We start from the raw sequence: 15,040 nt of genomic DNA on the forward strand, positions 1-15,040 counted from the left end.
GTCTGCCCCACGACTAGCCCACTTATTCATGCTGCACATTTTCCGTCTACATGGCCTGCTGCAACATATCACCTCGGACCGGGGTCCACAGTTCACGGCTCGCTATTGGCTCCATCTCTGCAAAAAGTTCCAGATTTCCTTGGATTTCACTACGGCGTTTCACCCTCAGGCTAATGGGCAGGCTGAGCGCACTAATCGCACTCTCAAACAGTTCCTCCGTTTGTATGTTAACTCTCGCCAAGATGACTGGGCGTCTCTTCTCTCTTGGGCGGAATTTTCCCATAATTCGCATGTGGGGGCCGCTACAGGAGCATCCCCCTTTCAGATTGTCTTTGGTCATCAACCCCGCCCACCCTTGCCTGTACCCCTACCGGTGCCTTCTCCGGCGGCTCAGTTGACTGCTACCCAATTAAAACAACTTTGGGTCCATACTCAAAAGATGTTACAGAACGCAGCCCGCACCGCGAAGAAATTTACTGATCCGCATCGACGTCGAGCTCCGCTGTTCCACTCTGGGGAGAAGGTGTGGCTCAGCACCCGGCATATCCGACTGAGAGTCCCTTCTATGAGATTGGCTCCTCGGTATATTGGCCCGTTTCCGGTTTTGAGACAACTTGGTCCAGTAACCTATCAACTTCGGTTACCGGCCTCATTGCGCATCCACAATTCTTTCCATGTGTCTCTTCTCAAACCCTTAATCCTCAGGTGGCCTAGTCGGAAGCCGCCTGAACCAGTGCATCATCAGGCTGTGGATGAGACTGTTTATCAAGTACGAGAGGTGTTGGATGTCCGGAAACGGGGTTCCGTTTGGGAGTATCTCCTGGCATGGGAAGGATTTGGTCCGGAGGAAAACTCTTGGGAACCAGCAAAGAATATATTGGACAAATCATTGCTCACGGACTTCCATTCCAAGTACCCCGGTAAACCCAAGCCTTCTAGGGGGAGGCCTAAAGGAGGGGGTACTGTTAGCAGCGTCGGCCACGGCGGGCCGCAGCCGGGACCGGGTGTCATGGCCGCCGGCCGCGGTCGGCCGCGACTGAGGCAACCCCAGAAGAAGTTAGGACTATGAGGGTAGCTTACCCGGATCGCCGGGGTGGCCTGCGGATGCCTGCTTGGGCAGGCAGCTTCCTCTCCTTTTTTCTTCAGCCGCCGCCATCGCTGATCCTGCAGCATGGCTCTGCGGCGATTCAGCTCCTCCCCCTCAGCCCTTAGGGCCGCGCGCGCGGCTAAGAAGATTTCTTAAAGGGGCCTTGACAGGAAGTGTCATGGCCCCTCCTGAAGCTCCTCCTCCTGCATCCTGTACTTAAGGCAAGGGCTGTGCAGTCAGTCCTTGCCTTGGTATTAATGTTCCTGCTTTGAGTGTGTTCCTGGCTCCTGGTTCTTGTTTCTTCGTCCCGTCTTCTTCCCTGCTCCATGGACTGATTCTTGGTTGCTGACTTTGGACTGGTGTTCGTGTATTCTCCCGGCTGGTTCCTGGTTTGGTTCTGGATTCTTCTTTGGCTTGACCCCGGTACGGATTTGGACCCTTCTCCTGCCTCGACCCTGGTACGGCTGCGGACCCTTCTCCTGCTTCGACCCTGGACTGGATTCGGATCCCGCTGGTATTCTGAACATTGGACTGGACTTGGATTTTTCTTCTATTTTCATCCTCAGACTGTCACGACCTGCTGGAGGCGCCAGCCGTCTGGAAACCACGACCTGCAGGAGGCGCCTGCATCCAGACCTCTTACAGTCTTCAGAGGAGTCGCCTAAGTCCCAGCGGCCGGACCCCTACGGGCTTCTCCTTGGGGGGTCGCGTGCTTCCAGGGTGAAGTCTTCTAGCAAGAGTCTTCAGTTCAACAGGCCTCGCCCTTCGATGGTAGCTGTTACCGCGAAACGAGGGTCCACATTCATAACACATACCACTATAAAGAAAATGAGCTGTACACGCGTGCATCATATAAATGTACACGTGCACAAATTCTGTTCTAAAATTACTGTGTATTTTACAAAAATATACACATACATTCTATATGCATAATACCATCCCTTGTATACATGTAATTACACTGCCATTGTGTGTAAATGAAGGTATATAATAACCGATCTTCCTAACTATAATAATTGGTGTGGGAGTAAGCCCTGTGTTCTGCAGCGTAATTGATACAGCTTCATAGGTGAACCTAAGAGGCTTATACCAGCAGCTGGAGAACATGTCCTGTAGTGGAGCAGTCTGGAGCTTCATCTATTCCAGCTATCTTCTCTGCAGGTTGAGCCCTTGAGTTCTGGCAGCTATGTGGAGGACTTAGGTGGTATCTATGGTGATGGAGAGAGCAAGAATCCAAGGGCACACCGGAGTCAAGACAGGCAGGACAGGCCAAGGGTCAGGGCAGGCAGTGGGCAAACATGGTCATGTCCAAGCAAGAGGTCAGATACAGGCAGCAGGCAAGAATGGTCAGGACCAAAGCAAGATGTCAAAACCAGGAGATCAAGGGAACAAGGCTGGATGAGACAAGCAGGAGAAGGCAGGGCTGGACAAGGCAAGGCTGGAGAAGATAAGGCAGGAACCAGGAACATGCAGGAACAACAGGAACACAGAGAAACCAAGAACATAGGAGCAACACATACTGCAAATGCAGGAAACCTGTTGCTAAGGCATCTGATGCTCTCTGGAGGAGCCTTTTAAGGAGTGGAGCCAATGAGGTCATCAGAGGGCACCTCGGTTGTCTTTTCACCATGTGCTATTTAAAGGGATAGACTGTGTGTACGTGTGTGCCTTAGGAGGAGCCAGGATGGCAGCGGCATAGCAGCATGCCATGCTGCACTCAGTATTATCCATACCTTGTCAGAGTTGGGGCTTGCTGGTGGTGTTGGGGTGAGTGCAACTTCTCATGGGACCATCCCATGAGCTGCAAAGCCTAACACTAATTGCACCATGCCTGGAGGAAAGGAACACTTGCTTATGAAGCATACCTTCCAGCCACGGGAGGTGAACCATCTCATCATAGTGATCATGAAGGTCCAGAGTATCCTGTATGAGAAGGAATCCAGGAAAGTGAGATCCTACAGAAAGAAGCTGACTTGGGAGAAAATCCACCATAAATTGAATACTGTCTTCCACAATAACAAAACCTCAGTTACAAGTGGTGAGATTTTAAATGCAAGGTCAAGGAGAAACAGGCAAGTATGAGGGCAGAGGGGCCCACCAGCCAGATAGCTTTCACCTAAGCAGAATGGATGATCATGAGTACCATATCAGAAGCTGCAGTGTTATGGGATAGTGAGCAGGACACCTCATGGTCTCAAGGGTGAGCAGCCTTTGTAAGAAAACATATAAGGTTCTCGCAATTAGTACCTATTATAAAGTTTCTAACTATACATATGTGCATATATTAATATTGAACCCCCCTTTTCTTTATTATTATTATTTATTGACTTCATTAATCATAATATGTGATTTACAAGTGTAAATCAAAGCCATGTACAGAAAAAAAATTAAATTTAAAGCATCTTAAATTAAGTTTAAAACAGATAATATAAAATAATCATACGTGGTAGAAAAATAATAGCATAAAACATAAAATAGCATAGTATAAAACATAAAATAGCATAGTATAAAACAATAAAGCATAAATAACAGAATGTAGATCAGTACAATAAAATTATAATAAGTTTCCTCAGCTGAGACAAAATTATTGAGTTTTAAAAGCTTTCACAAAAAAAAAAGCCTTTTGAAATTTGAGATAGTCTTTATCTACTCGAATAATCACAGGTAAAGAGTTCCACAGACTGGGGGCAAAGTAAGAGAAAACTGGTTTCTCTAGTGAATTCTAGCCTGTCTTGAGGAGGGTAAAATGAGCAGTTCTTGTTGTATGGATCTGAGTGTCTAAGATGGCCGATGTGGTGAGATAAAGCAAGCGAGATAAGGTGGAAGACCAGACCGCAAGATTTTAAAAGTTAAACACCTTATTTTAAATTGAATCCATAATGAGATCGGAAACCAATGTAAGTAGGTAACCAATGTATTAATTGGTAACCAATGTAGATTCTTAATTGGTAACCAATGTAGAATCTACATTGGTTACCAATTAAGTTTAGAATCCTTCATAAACTATTAACAGTCACTCACAAAGCTATACACAACATTACTCCTCTGGATCTTACAATTCCTTTGCAACTCCACACCTCGGTCCGCCCAATTAGACTTGCCCAGAGAGGAACTCTTCAAACACCCACCATCAAGACCTCCTTCAGTAAGAGAGCTATATCCGCCTCGGGCCCCAAGCAATGGAACCTGCTCCCTCCTGAACTGAGGCTGGAACGATGTCCAATCACCTTTAAGAAGAGACTTAAGACTTTGTTGTTCGAACAAGCCTTTCCATAACTACTCACCTCAGCCATGGTTCTTATCCGCATCATGAGTACACTATCCAACTTTAGGCCTTCATAGTCCTCCCCTACTCAGTTTTCCCTGTTTTTCGCCCAAGTTATATAGACCCAATTCTCTATACGTGCTTCACCCACTGTATGTTTTATCCAGAATATGTTGTTCCAAATTATTTCTACCCTGTTCATTGTTTATCCAGGTTATTTCTACCCTGTTCTTTGTAAAACAAGACTCTGTCTCTGTTAATTTTGCTGGTTGTTATGTAAACCGAAGTGATAATTAATCTTGTTAATTGAACCTCGGTATATAAAAGTTATAAATAAATAAATAAATAAGTTGCGAAGCAGAGGAGTTACATGACCAAATTTCCGCTTACCAAAACTTAGTTTCGCTACAGAAATCTGTACTAATTGAATATATTTAATTTGTTGAGAAGACAGACCATATTATAGAGTGTTAAAGTACTCAATACAGTAAGGTATAATATGGCAGAGAAAAAGTAAAAAAATAGTAAGAGCTTTTCACTATTTTAGTCACCTGAAGTGAAAATTCAAGTGAGTAGTCTAAAAACCCCCTAGGATACGAATAGAATCCCTAACTGGGATGGGACTTCCTGCAATGATAGGGGATAGCAGGTGGAGAAAATGTTTCCTTTGAAACTAAATAGCTTCTATGGATTTACTTTCAGCTTAAAGGAATTTAGCCAATTTCAATTTGCAATGTCAGTTAGACATTTCTTAAAACTGGAAATGGAATCAGTAATACAAGGATTACAGACAGCTGAAATCTGGATGTCATCCGCATATATATGACAGGAAAAGCCAAGACTCTGGATAAAAGTTGCAAGAGAGGTGCATTGTGCAAGCATAATATAAGACATGGCAGAGAAAAGCTTAGATTCATAAAAAATTGATCTAATTGCTGGCATTGGTTTAATATGGTTTCCTTGTTTATATTATTTGTACAGTGCAAAGGGGAAAGATGACAGTTGCTCAGCAGTGCATGGTTTGGAGGGAGATATCTTCGAAGCATACTAATAAAGCATTAGTGTTAGGGCATCCCAACAGAGAGGTTCCAATAATAAGACATGTAGTACATGTGCCTGTAATTAAAAACACACCTGAGCTAAAAGATTCCAGATTATCCTTGTTAACTGAAAAGCAGCATGTTAATGCAATAAAACTCACACTTTGAAATGTTTGTATGCTAATGCCAAAAGTCTAAAAAGTAAGATGGGAGAGTTAGAGTGTATAGCAGTGAATGATGACATAGACTTAATTGGTATCTCAGAGACCTGATGAAAGGAGGTTAACCAATGCGACAATGCTATAAATGATACCACAATGATAGAGAGGAGCAACTTGGTGGTGGGGTGGTGCTTTATGTCAGGGACGGCACACAGTCCAAGAGGATTAAGATCCTGCAAGAGAATAAATGTACAATTGAATCTTTATGGGTAGAAATCCCTTGTGTGCTGGAAAAAAGTACAGCGATAGGTATATATTACCATCCACCTGGCCAAAATGAAGAGATGGACAATGAAATGGTAAGAGAAATTAGGGAAGTTAACCAAATTGGTAGTGCAGTAAATATGGGAGTTTTCAATTACTCCACTATTCACTGGATAAATGTAACATCAGGAAATGATAAAGACATAGGGCCGGATTTTAAATGAACTGCGTGCGTAAATCCGGCTGGATTTACGCGCGCAGGGCCCTCGCGCGCCGGCGCGCCTATTTTGCATAGGCCGCCGGCGCGCACACAGCCCCGGGACGCATGTAAGTCCCGGGGCTTCGTAAAAGGGGCGGGGAGGGGGCATGTTCAGGGGCGGGACCTGGGTCAGGGGGCGGTTCGGGGCGGTACTGGGGACGTGGTGCCGGCCCGGGGGCGTGGTCGAGGCCTCCGGACCAGCCCCGGGTCGGGTGATGGCGCACAAGCAGCCCGCTGACGCGCGCAGATTTACGCCTGCTTTCAGCAGGCGTAAATCTGGCAACAAAGGTAGGGGGGTTTAGATAGGGCCGGGGGGGTGGGTTAGGTAGGGGACGGGAAGGGAAGGTGGGGGGAGGGCGAAGGAAAGTTCCCTCCGAGGCCGCTCCGATTTTGGAGCGGCCTTGGAGGGAACAGGCAACACGCGCCGGGCTTGGCAGGCGCAGGTTGCACAAATGTGAACTCCCTTGCGCGCGCCGACCCCGGATTTTATAAGATACGCGCGGCTACGCGTGTATCTTATAAAATCCAGCATACTTTTGTTCGCGCCTGGTGCGCGAACAAAAGTACACTCTTGCGCAAATTTATAAAATCTACCCCATAAAGTTCCTGGATGAAATAAATGGCAGTTTTATGGCACAATTGGTTCAGGAACCAATGACAGAGGGAGCAATTTTAGATCTAATTCTCAGTGGAGCACAGGATTTGGTGAGAGAGGTAACGGTGGAAGGACCACTTGGCAATAGTGATCATAACATGTTCAAATTTGATTTAATGACTGGAAGGGGGACAGTAAGTACATCGAGCTCTAGCACAAAACTTTCAAAAGGGAAACTTAGATAAAATGAGAAAAGTAGTTAAAAAAAACGGAAAGGTGCAGCTATAAAGGTAAAAAGTGTGCAACAGGCATGGACATTGTAAGAAAATGCCATCTTAGAACTGCTGTCCAGATGTATTCCATGCATTAAGAAAGGTGGAAAGAAGGCCAAATGATTGCCGTCATGGTTAAAAAGTGAGGTGAAAGAGGCTATTTTAGACAAAGGATCTTCATTCAAAAATTGAAAGAAGGATCCATTAGAAGACAATAAGGTAAAGCATAAGCATTGGCAAGTTAAATATAAGACACTAATAAGACAGGCTAAGAGTGAATTTGAAAAGAAGTTGGCCATAGAGGCAAAAACTCATAATAAAAACTTTTTAAAACATATCCAAAGCAGAAAGCTTGCAAGGGAGTTGGTTGGACCATTAGATGATAGAAAGGTTAAAGGGGCACTTAGGGAAGATAAGGCCTCACCCAGGGGCTGAGTCACAATGCTGGTTCCTCGGTCTAGAGTCAGGCCCAGGCCCAGAGGCTGGAGCACTGGCCACAAAGATCCTTTTCTTGTTTTCTTTCTTCTGCAAATGATAGTGTCTGCTGGAGATGCGCTAGAGTAAATTAACTCTGGTGCATCCTTGTCAGTGGAGGGTGCCATTTTGCTGAACAGCAATGCCATACATTTCATTTCATTTATTAAAATGTATTGATCACTCAACAGAAAATTTTCTTGGCCAAAGCGATTTACAGTAAAACATACATAAAATTATATCAGATACGAACAAAAGTACAGACCATGTCATGTGCCAAGAACATCAAAATATAGCAGATCAAAATATTACCAGCATCAAATATTTGGAACTCATTCTAGGAACATTGAAGGAGGAAGCTTTTTAAAGAAAGCCTAAATTTATTTTGGTTTTCTTGCATTCGGACCTCGTAAGGTAAGGTGTTCCAGGTCGAAGGAGCAGCTACAGAGAAAGCAGTTTCAAGTGTGGATGCGAGATGGGCATGATGGGCAGTGCCATACAGCAAAATGGCACCCTCCAGTGAGGAAGATTTGCTGGAGTTAATTTACTTCCGCATGTTCCCATGGGACGCCTTTATTTGCAGAAGAAAGACAAAAGGGCCGGCCTCAGGACCGAGATTTGTGCCAGCCTCAAGAATGAGGACCAAGAGTCAGGACCCAGCTTCTGGTCTGGTCCACCACATCGAGCCTTGGCTTAGGTTCCGGCCTAAGGTGGGGGTGTCATCGGGCCTGGGACTGGGCTGCAGCCTAGGTTGCATCCCAGGCATCAAGACCCAACCTTCCATCCAGTACCTGGCATTGGGCCTGGGACGAGGCCCAGGTGTCGAGAACTGGCCTCCGGACCAGGCCCCAGAGTCGTGTCTGGGCTCTGGTCTTGGCCAAGACCCAGGTGTCAGGACCTGACCTCCTGACTGGGTCCCAGTGTGGTGCCTGGGCCTAGGCTGAGGACAAGGCATTGGAACCATGTCTCCAGACTATGCTCCGGCATTGGGATTGATCCCGAGATTTGGCCTAGGCTGAGGCCTAGGATTCGCTACCTGGGCAAGGCCAAGGCCCCAGAGTCCATCAGGCCCTGGCGTTGAGCCTAGGCTGAGGCATCAGGACCAGACCTGCAAGCCTCGGCTTTGTCTAGAGACTCACCTACCTTAATCTGTATAGCTTTTCTCCATGAGGGAGCTTTTCCATCCACAAAAACTTTAAAAAACAGCTTAAAATTCACCTTTTAGTGATTAATGTCTGTACATTACATTCTTTCTGAGAGTTTGATATTTATTGGGGATTAGAGGTCCATTTTGCAATGGATTCTAATGAGCTCTGAAACCACATTAGCATGCACAGCAAACTTGTGCAAGACATTTTTCACATTTCCTATAGATAGGAACTTTGTAAAATCCCTGCCATGGCAAAGCACAAAACCGACCTGGTGAACCAAGTACCAACTTCCAATGTTAAAGGGGCTTCACTGCCTGTGCAAAGTAGCCCCCTTATCCCCTCCAGTATATCAAAAAATTCACTGGTAATCTCAGGAGACCCCACACCCCAAGCATTTCATGGGCTATAAATAGTCTCAAAAGATTAACTAGGAAGCTTCCCCCTTCCCCCTCCCAAAAAAGCATAACATTAACCATTAGAGGCTCACCTACCCTCTCCCCACTGCTACCACCAAAAGCTCACGCCACTGAAGAGGGGGGTCTGCTGGGGATATGAGCGATCCCCACTTACTCTTATCCTGCGAGCATCCGGTTTCAAACTGGCTTCAGCTGACTGCATAACCTCCTTGGAGAGGAATGAGTAGAGATTACTCCTGAATCCAGTGGTGTAAGCTTATGGGTACACAAGGGTGGACCCTAAATGGTATTTTGAGCATTCTTCTGGCGAGAAGGGGACAGAGCAGGAAGAGAGCAGGGCTTCCTTGGCAGTTAGGGGAGTCCATTGGGACCACCTGGGAATTTTTTTATACACTGGGGAAAGGGGGAGGGGGAAGGTGGCATTGGGAAGTGTCCCTTTAATAGGGATGTGAATCGTGTGCCCGATCGTCTTAACGATCAAAATCGTCTGGCAGGAGAAGAAAATCGTGTTTGGCACGATTTTTTAGTTAAAACATCGGTTTTTCCGATTAGTGCGCACTAACGGGAAATTTAAATAAATTTTCACTTGTAGTGGTCTATGCACAGAGATTTATTATTGTTAAGGCCACTTTTGCAAAAATGTTTTCACAAAAGAGGATTTTGCTAAAAAATATATAGAAACACGACCGCAGAAAAAGACCAAATGCTCTATCTAATCTGCCCATCCACACTAACTATTCAGCTCTATAATCCACTTACCATACTGAGATCCTCTGAGCTTTTCTCATGCTTTTGTTTGAAAGTTATATCTCTTTTTAATTATCTTTATTACTTGGCCAAAGGTTTATATACATGCAATATTTCAAATCTAATAAATATATAAACATAAACATTTCTTGAATTCTAATATTGCCCTTGTTTCACCTTCACCTTAAGTCTGTTTGATGTTTCCACTATCTTTTCTGTAAATAAATATTTCCATAGATTACTTCTCAGTAATGAGATCCATGACCCATAATTCCTTTCTGGTGGAAGAGTTCTGCCTCCTGTAAACTGAAACTTTGAAGGCATTTAAATGTCTCAATCATATATCCCCTATACTGCCTTTCCTGGGTATATACATGTTCAGCCATTATTTTTTCTCCTGATGCTTTAAGGGAAACCGTCATGAATGGTAAGATCTAAATGTAAGAATTACTGCATTTGTTTACTTCTTTTGTGCAGCATTACAGATATGCAAATTCTAAAAAACAAGCTTGGTCAGGCTTGGTCCATCCTATTTTACAAGGTCTTGTTAAGCTACTGTTAAGTCTCTGTTGCTTCAAATTGTGTATTTCTTCTGCTGAAAACACTTGTAAACAAAAGTCAACAATGACCTTGAAATGTTTTAACAAAGATTTCGAACGCATAGGTCATTACTTTTGAAATTAAAAAGCAGTTCAAAAATATGAGGCCTTTTCACATCTCACATCATTTATATATTGAATAATATTTGTTTGACTTCTTTAATGAATATAAAAATCTTATTTCAGATTATAAAAACTGAGAAATGTTATTACTCTAAGAATGAAGTATGGAGAGTGATATTGTACTTTATAAAACTGCAATATGGAGAACTGATAGTCGGTTATATCTGGCATGAAACATTTTTCCTTGTAACATAAATGATTCTGAAAGATATAATAAAGTTCTTAGTGCATATTACAGTTTTTTGTTTTTGTTTTGTTATAACAGACAGCTTTTTATGGCAGTGTGAAAACTGGATACACAATTGGACACAGCCTGTCACTTGTTTCTCTCACTGCAGCTATGATCATCTTATGTCTTTTCAGGTAAGTTTGTTTGCAAATAAAATCTGGGCTTTGAAAGGAAATCAGCAATTCCTTAGTTTAATGACTCTTTGTGTGCATGGCTCTATGGACATGCAACACCATCCATTGGAATATGGCTGCACGTAGAAGTGCAACCCACCCATCCACAGGGATCATCATTTGGTATCTGCAAAGATGGGGAAAAACATTTCTGCAGCCCCAGAACACCAAGATACAATCCAGTGATGAACAGTAAAGCTGTGAGACCCAAGAGGAGACTTGCACTCAACCAGGAAAAATAAAAAAGAGGTCCATATCAAAGTGTTGTTCCAAAAGGAAAGCAGTACTACAAATGCAGAGGGTAAATCAATATGCATCAGATTTCGTTACATACGTTTAAATAGAATTTATTACATTATTTAATCCTTATTGCAGAAAAGTTTACAAAGGAGTGAAAAAGCCACACAGTACAAATAGCATACAAATCTTTCATATTTGACAGCTACACATAATAAGACATGTTTCCAATGCTAAATATAATAGACCAATTCACTAAAATATCATACTTCATATAAGCACATACACCATATATCATCAATCATGCCCCATAAAACAAATGCATATCAGGTAAGGTACAACATCCACATGCACAACAGCCGTACTGAAGTAAATGAAGTCTTTTATTCAATCAATAACATTTTCAGGCAGACTTATGTTATGTATTGAAGCAATAGAACAGTTTATAGTAAAACATTGTGAGTCCCACAACAAGGGTCGTGTTTCGCACTCGCTGCATCAGGAGGGAGATCAAAGAGATCTTCAATAATATCAAAACAGACAAATCTGTAAAATGTCAAATAGATGATAAATAATAGAACCCTGCGGGGGTACATTTTCCATTGCTGTTGTGCCTGTAGATGTTCTACCTTACCTGACACACATTCATTTTATTGGATTTCCCTTTGTTGTGTTGTTGTTGTTCTCCACTTTGCTTGGTGATCAATCATACCCTCACATACACATTCATACAAATATAAAAAAGGCCAAAAAATGAAACCAAAAAGGAAATCCCAAATTAGCTAACAGATTAACGCATCCATGTTGCAAAAATCATTAAACGCATCAACAAGCCTGACGGCGTGCCCTGTCACTCTACAGGCCCGGAAAGCTCCATCATTTGTGATAGTCCTTTTTTATGTTTTTCCTTATAGTGCATTAAAAAAATTACAATATAACTAATTCATAGTGATCATGGCTCAACAGCGGCCATTGTTTCGCATTTAGTTTCCTCAGGAGCCCTGTGATCACTTAAACACTCTGATCTTCCCAATTTCACATTTTTTATATGCAGTTTTCTATAAATAAAAGACATTCTAATGCCAGTGAATGTCTGACAAACTTTTCTTATTAAAATACTTATTTTATTGCTGACCAAATACCGTTAATGTAGGACTTCATTCATCTTCATTTTCATTTTAATGAGATGAATGAAGTCCAAATTAAGGGTAGGACTTCATAGTGAGAGGGCACGCTCTCAGGCTTGCTGATGCATTTAATGATTTTTGTAAGACAGATGCGTTAATCTGTTGGCTGATTTGGGATTTCCATTTTGGTATTCACTATTGGTGTTGGTGGAGATTCTGGGCTCTTTTTTCTATTATTGTCTAAAAATAAAACCACCATAAACCACTCAAAAGAATATATAAAGAGACATCTTCCTCAATATCTTCATATCTTCAAATCTTCATATCCAATGGCGTCCCATTACTCAACTATTCAACACCATAGGTGTCCTGATTTATACCACTATATAGGTATCCCGCTACTTGTCTATTCCACACCAAAGGCGTTCCTGTCACTACTCTTCTATTCCACATCATAGGTGTCCTAACAAGGTCCCTTGTTTCACTCAATTGGGCTTCTTCAGGGGAATATGTCCATGCAGCAGCTCTAAATAATACAGAATAATATAATAAACCCCTTTCATCAATCACTCCCACATATTCCCTCCTACATATAAAAGAAATGAATATGTTTCACAAATACATATTTCCAATAAACCAAATAAAAGCCACTTACATATACACCCTACTGAAACCAGTGTCTAAATTCCAAAAACTTGCTCCTTTCAGATTTCACTCCATTGGCACTTCACGATGCCTTACTTTATCTAGTTTCCAATTCAGTGATTCATGTGCACCTGAAAATACAGATAACTTTATACAGCCATCACTTACCCTTAAATCAAAACTACTATCAAAAAGAATTATCAAAAAATCTTTAAAAAAATCTTACCAAACGGTTTTCTCACACCCAGTTCATTATATTTCACCAACCTTTTATACGCCGTCCTCTGATGTCGCAACCGTCTGTACACACACTCCAAAATGACATCAGCACTTCCGCTTGTCTTTACATTAAGTAGGATGATATACCCTGTTTACCAGTGATGTACCTATATGAATTATAGTAGCCATGTACAGGCCAAATTCTGGCAGGCCTCCAACGCTATTACAGCAAGAGAGAGAAGGAATTTTACTCATGTGAACTTTAAAGTGCATTGCATCTGTGGAAACAAGAGGCCTTGTCTTGATACACTGAAAAATGCCCTATCAGATGTTTGTTTATTTATTATTTTTATATACCAACATTTGATCTGAGATATCACAACAGTTTACATTCAGGTACTGTAGGTATTTCCCTATCCCCAGAGGGCTTACAATCTAAGGGGTAGATTTTCAAAGGGGTACGCACGTAGGATACGCTCATACCCCCCGAAAACCTACCCCAAACCCCCCCTGTGTGCGCCGAGCCTATTTCGCATAGGCTCGGCGGCGCGCGCAAGCCCCGGGATGCGCGTAAGTCCCGGGGCTTGCATGGAGAGGCATTGTGGGGGCGTGGCGGGGGCATGCCGGTCATGACGCGGTGTTTCGGGGGCGGCGCCGCGGGCGTGGTTTCGGCCCGGGGGCGTGGCCGTGCCCTCCGGAACAGCCCCCGGGTCAGGTGATGGCACGTAAATCCGGCGTAAATCCGGCGATAAAGGTAGGGGGGGGTTTAGATAGGGCCGGGGGTGGGTGGGTTAGGTAGGGGAAGGGAGGGTAAGGTGAGGGAAGGGCGAAAGAAAGTTCCTTCCTTCTGATTTCGGAGCGGTATCGGAGGGAACGGAGGCAGGCCGTGCGGCTCGGCGTGCGCAGGCTGCCCAAAATTGGCAGCCTTGCGCGTGCCAATCCCGGATTTTAATGGATACACGCGGCTACGCGTGTATCTATTGAAATCCCGTGTACTCTTGTTCGCGCTCGCGCTAAATTATAAAATCTACCCCTAAGTTTTGTACCTGAGGCAATGGAGGATAAAGTGACTTCCCCAAGGTCACAAGGAGCAACAGCAGAACTCAAACCCTGGTCTCCTGGTTTAAAGCCCACTGCTCTAACCATTAGGCTATTCCTCCTCCCCAGATGTGCCTGTTTGTCAGTTCCTGTGCAAATAAAGAAACAGACAGAAGAGACAATATGACTTAAGATCCTAAGCAAGTGTCAGGGACATTCAAGCAAGCAAGTGAAGACCCCCAGCCTTGGGAGGAAATGGGGGGGGGGGAGGCCAGCCTGAGACAATGCTGACTCACAGCTTGGCATATCAACGTGGAAGTTCTCCCCTTGAAGGAATGGGAGGGGTGAAAAGGACCTGCAACATGGCAGGACCTCTCCCGAAATAATGGGGAGTGGGGAAAAGTCCTGCAATGCAGCAAAAGACCCTCCACCCACCATGAGATTATGCATGCGTTTATGCATCTTTATCAGCTGGGAAGTATAAGACAGGAGGGAAAGAGAAAAACAAAAACAAAAAGAAAGAAAGGAAAGGATCCCTGGGAGAGCGACCCTGAAACCAAAAGGGAGCAGGGAGGCAAGCGGAGGAAGAGGAGATACAAACCCTGAATGCAAACCCAAGGGGAAAACCCAGAGAGCGAGAATCTGTGCTGAGGTGTCCCTGGAAGCGAAAGGGGGGGGTCAGAGGCAAACCAGCCCTCTCTGCTGTCAAGAAGGGAAAAGACCAGGTGTGGCCAGGCGATCGGAGAGAGGAGACCCTGGCTCAGGTGTGGAAAGTGACATGGAGTCATAGACAAGGAAGGGTGAGAAGCAGCCCAGACAGCTGGGAAGCTCCAGAGCCAGAAGCTAAGCCTCCTTCCTGCACAGCCTGCCCACTCTGCCAGCACCAAGCCCAGGAAGCAAGCCTCTCCCCTGCCCACAT

The 15,040-nt window shown here is 44.0% G+C and overlaps 1 protein-coding gene across 1 annotated transcript in view; it reads left to right on the forward strand.

The window, feature by feature from the left end:
• The window catches only part of LOC115082132 (vasoactive intestinal polypeptide receptor-like), a gene marked incomplete at its 5' end in the record, with an annotated part of 152,367 nt that overhangs the window by 113,915 nt on the left and 23,412 nt on the right, over positions 1–15,040 (forward strand). Inside the window, one exon of the mRNA XM_029586389.1 lies at positions 10,719–10,816. Coding sequence (XP_029442249.1) covers positions 10,719–10,816 — 98 coding nt within the window. The remainder of the gene's footprint in view (positions 1–10,718; positions 10,817–15,040) is intronic.

This window comes from Rhinatrema bivittatum, unplaced genomic scaffold (genome assembly GCF_901001135.1).
Source record: "Rhinatrema bivittatum unplaced genomic scaffold, aRhiBiv1.1, whole genome shotgun sequence".
Classification (NCBI taxonomy): Eukaryota; Metazoa; Chordata; class Amphibia; order Gymnophiona; family Rhinatrematidae; genus Rhinatrema; species Rhinatrema bivittatum.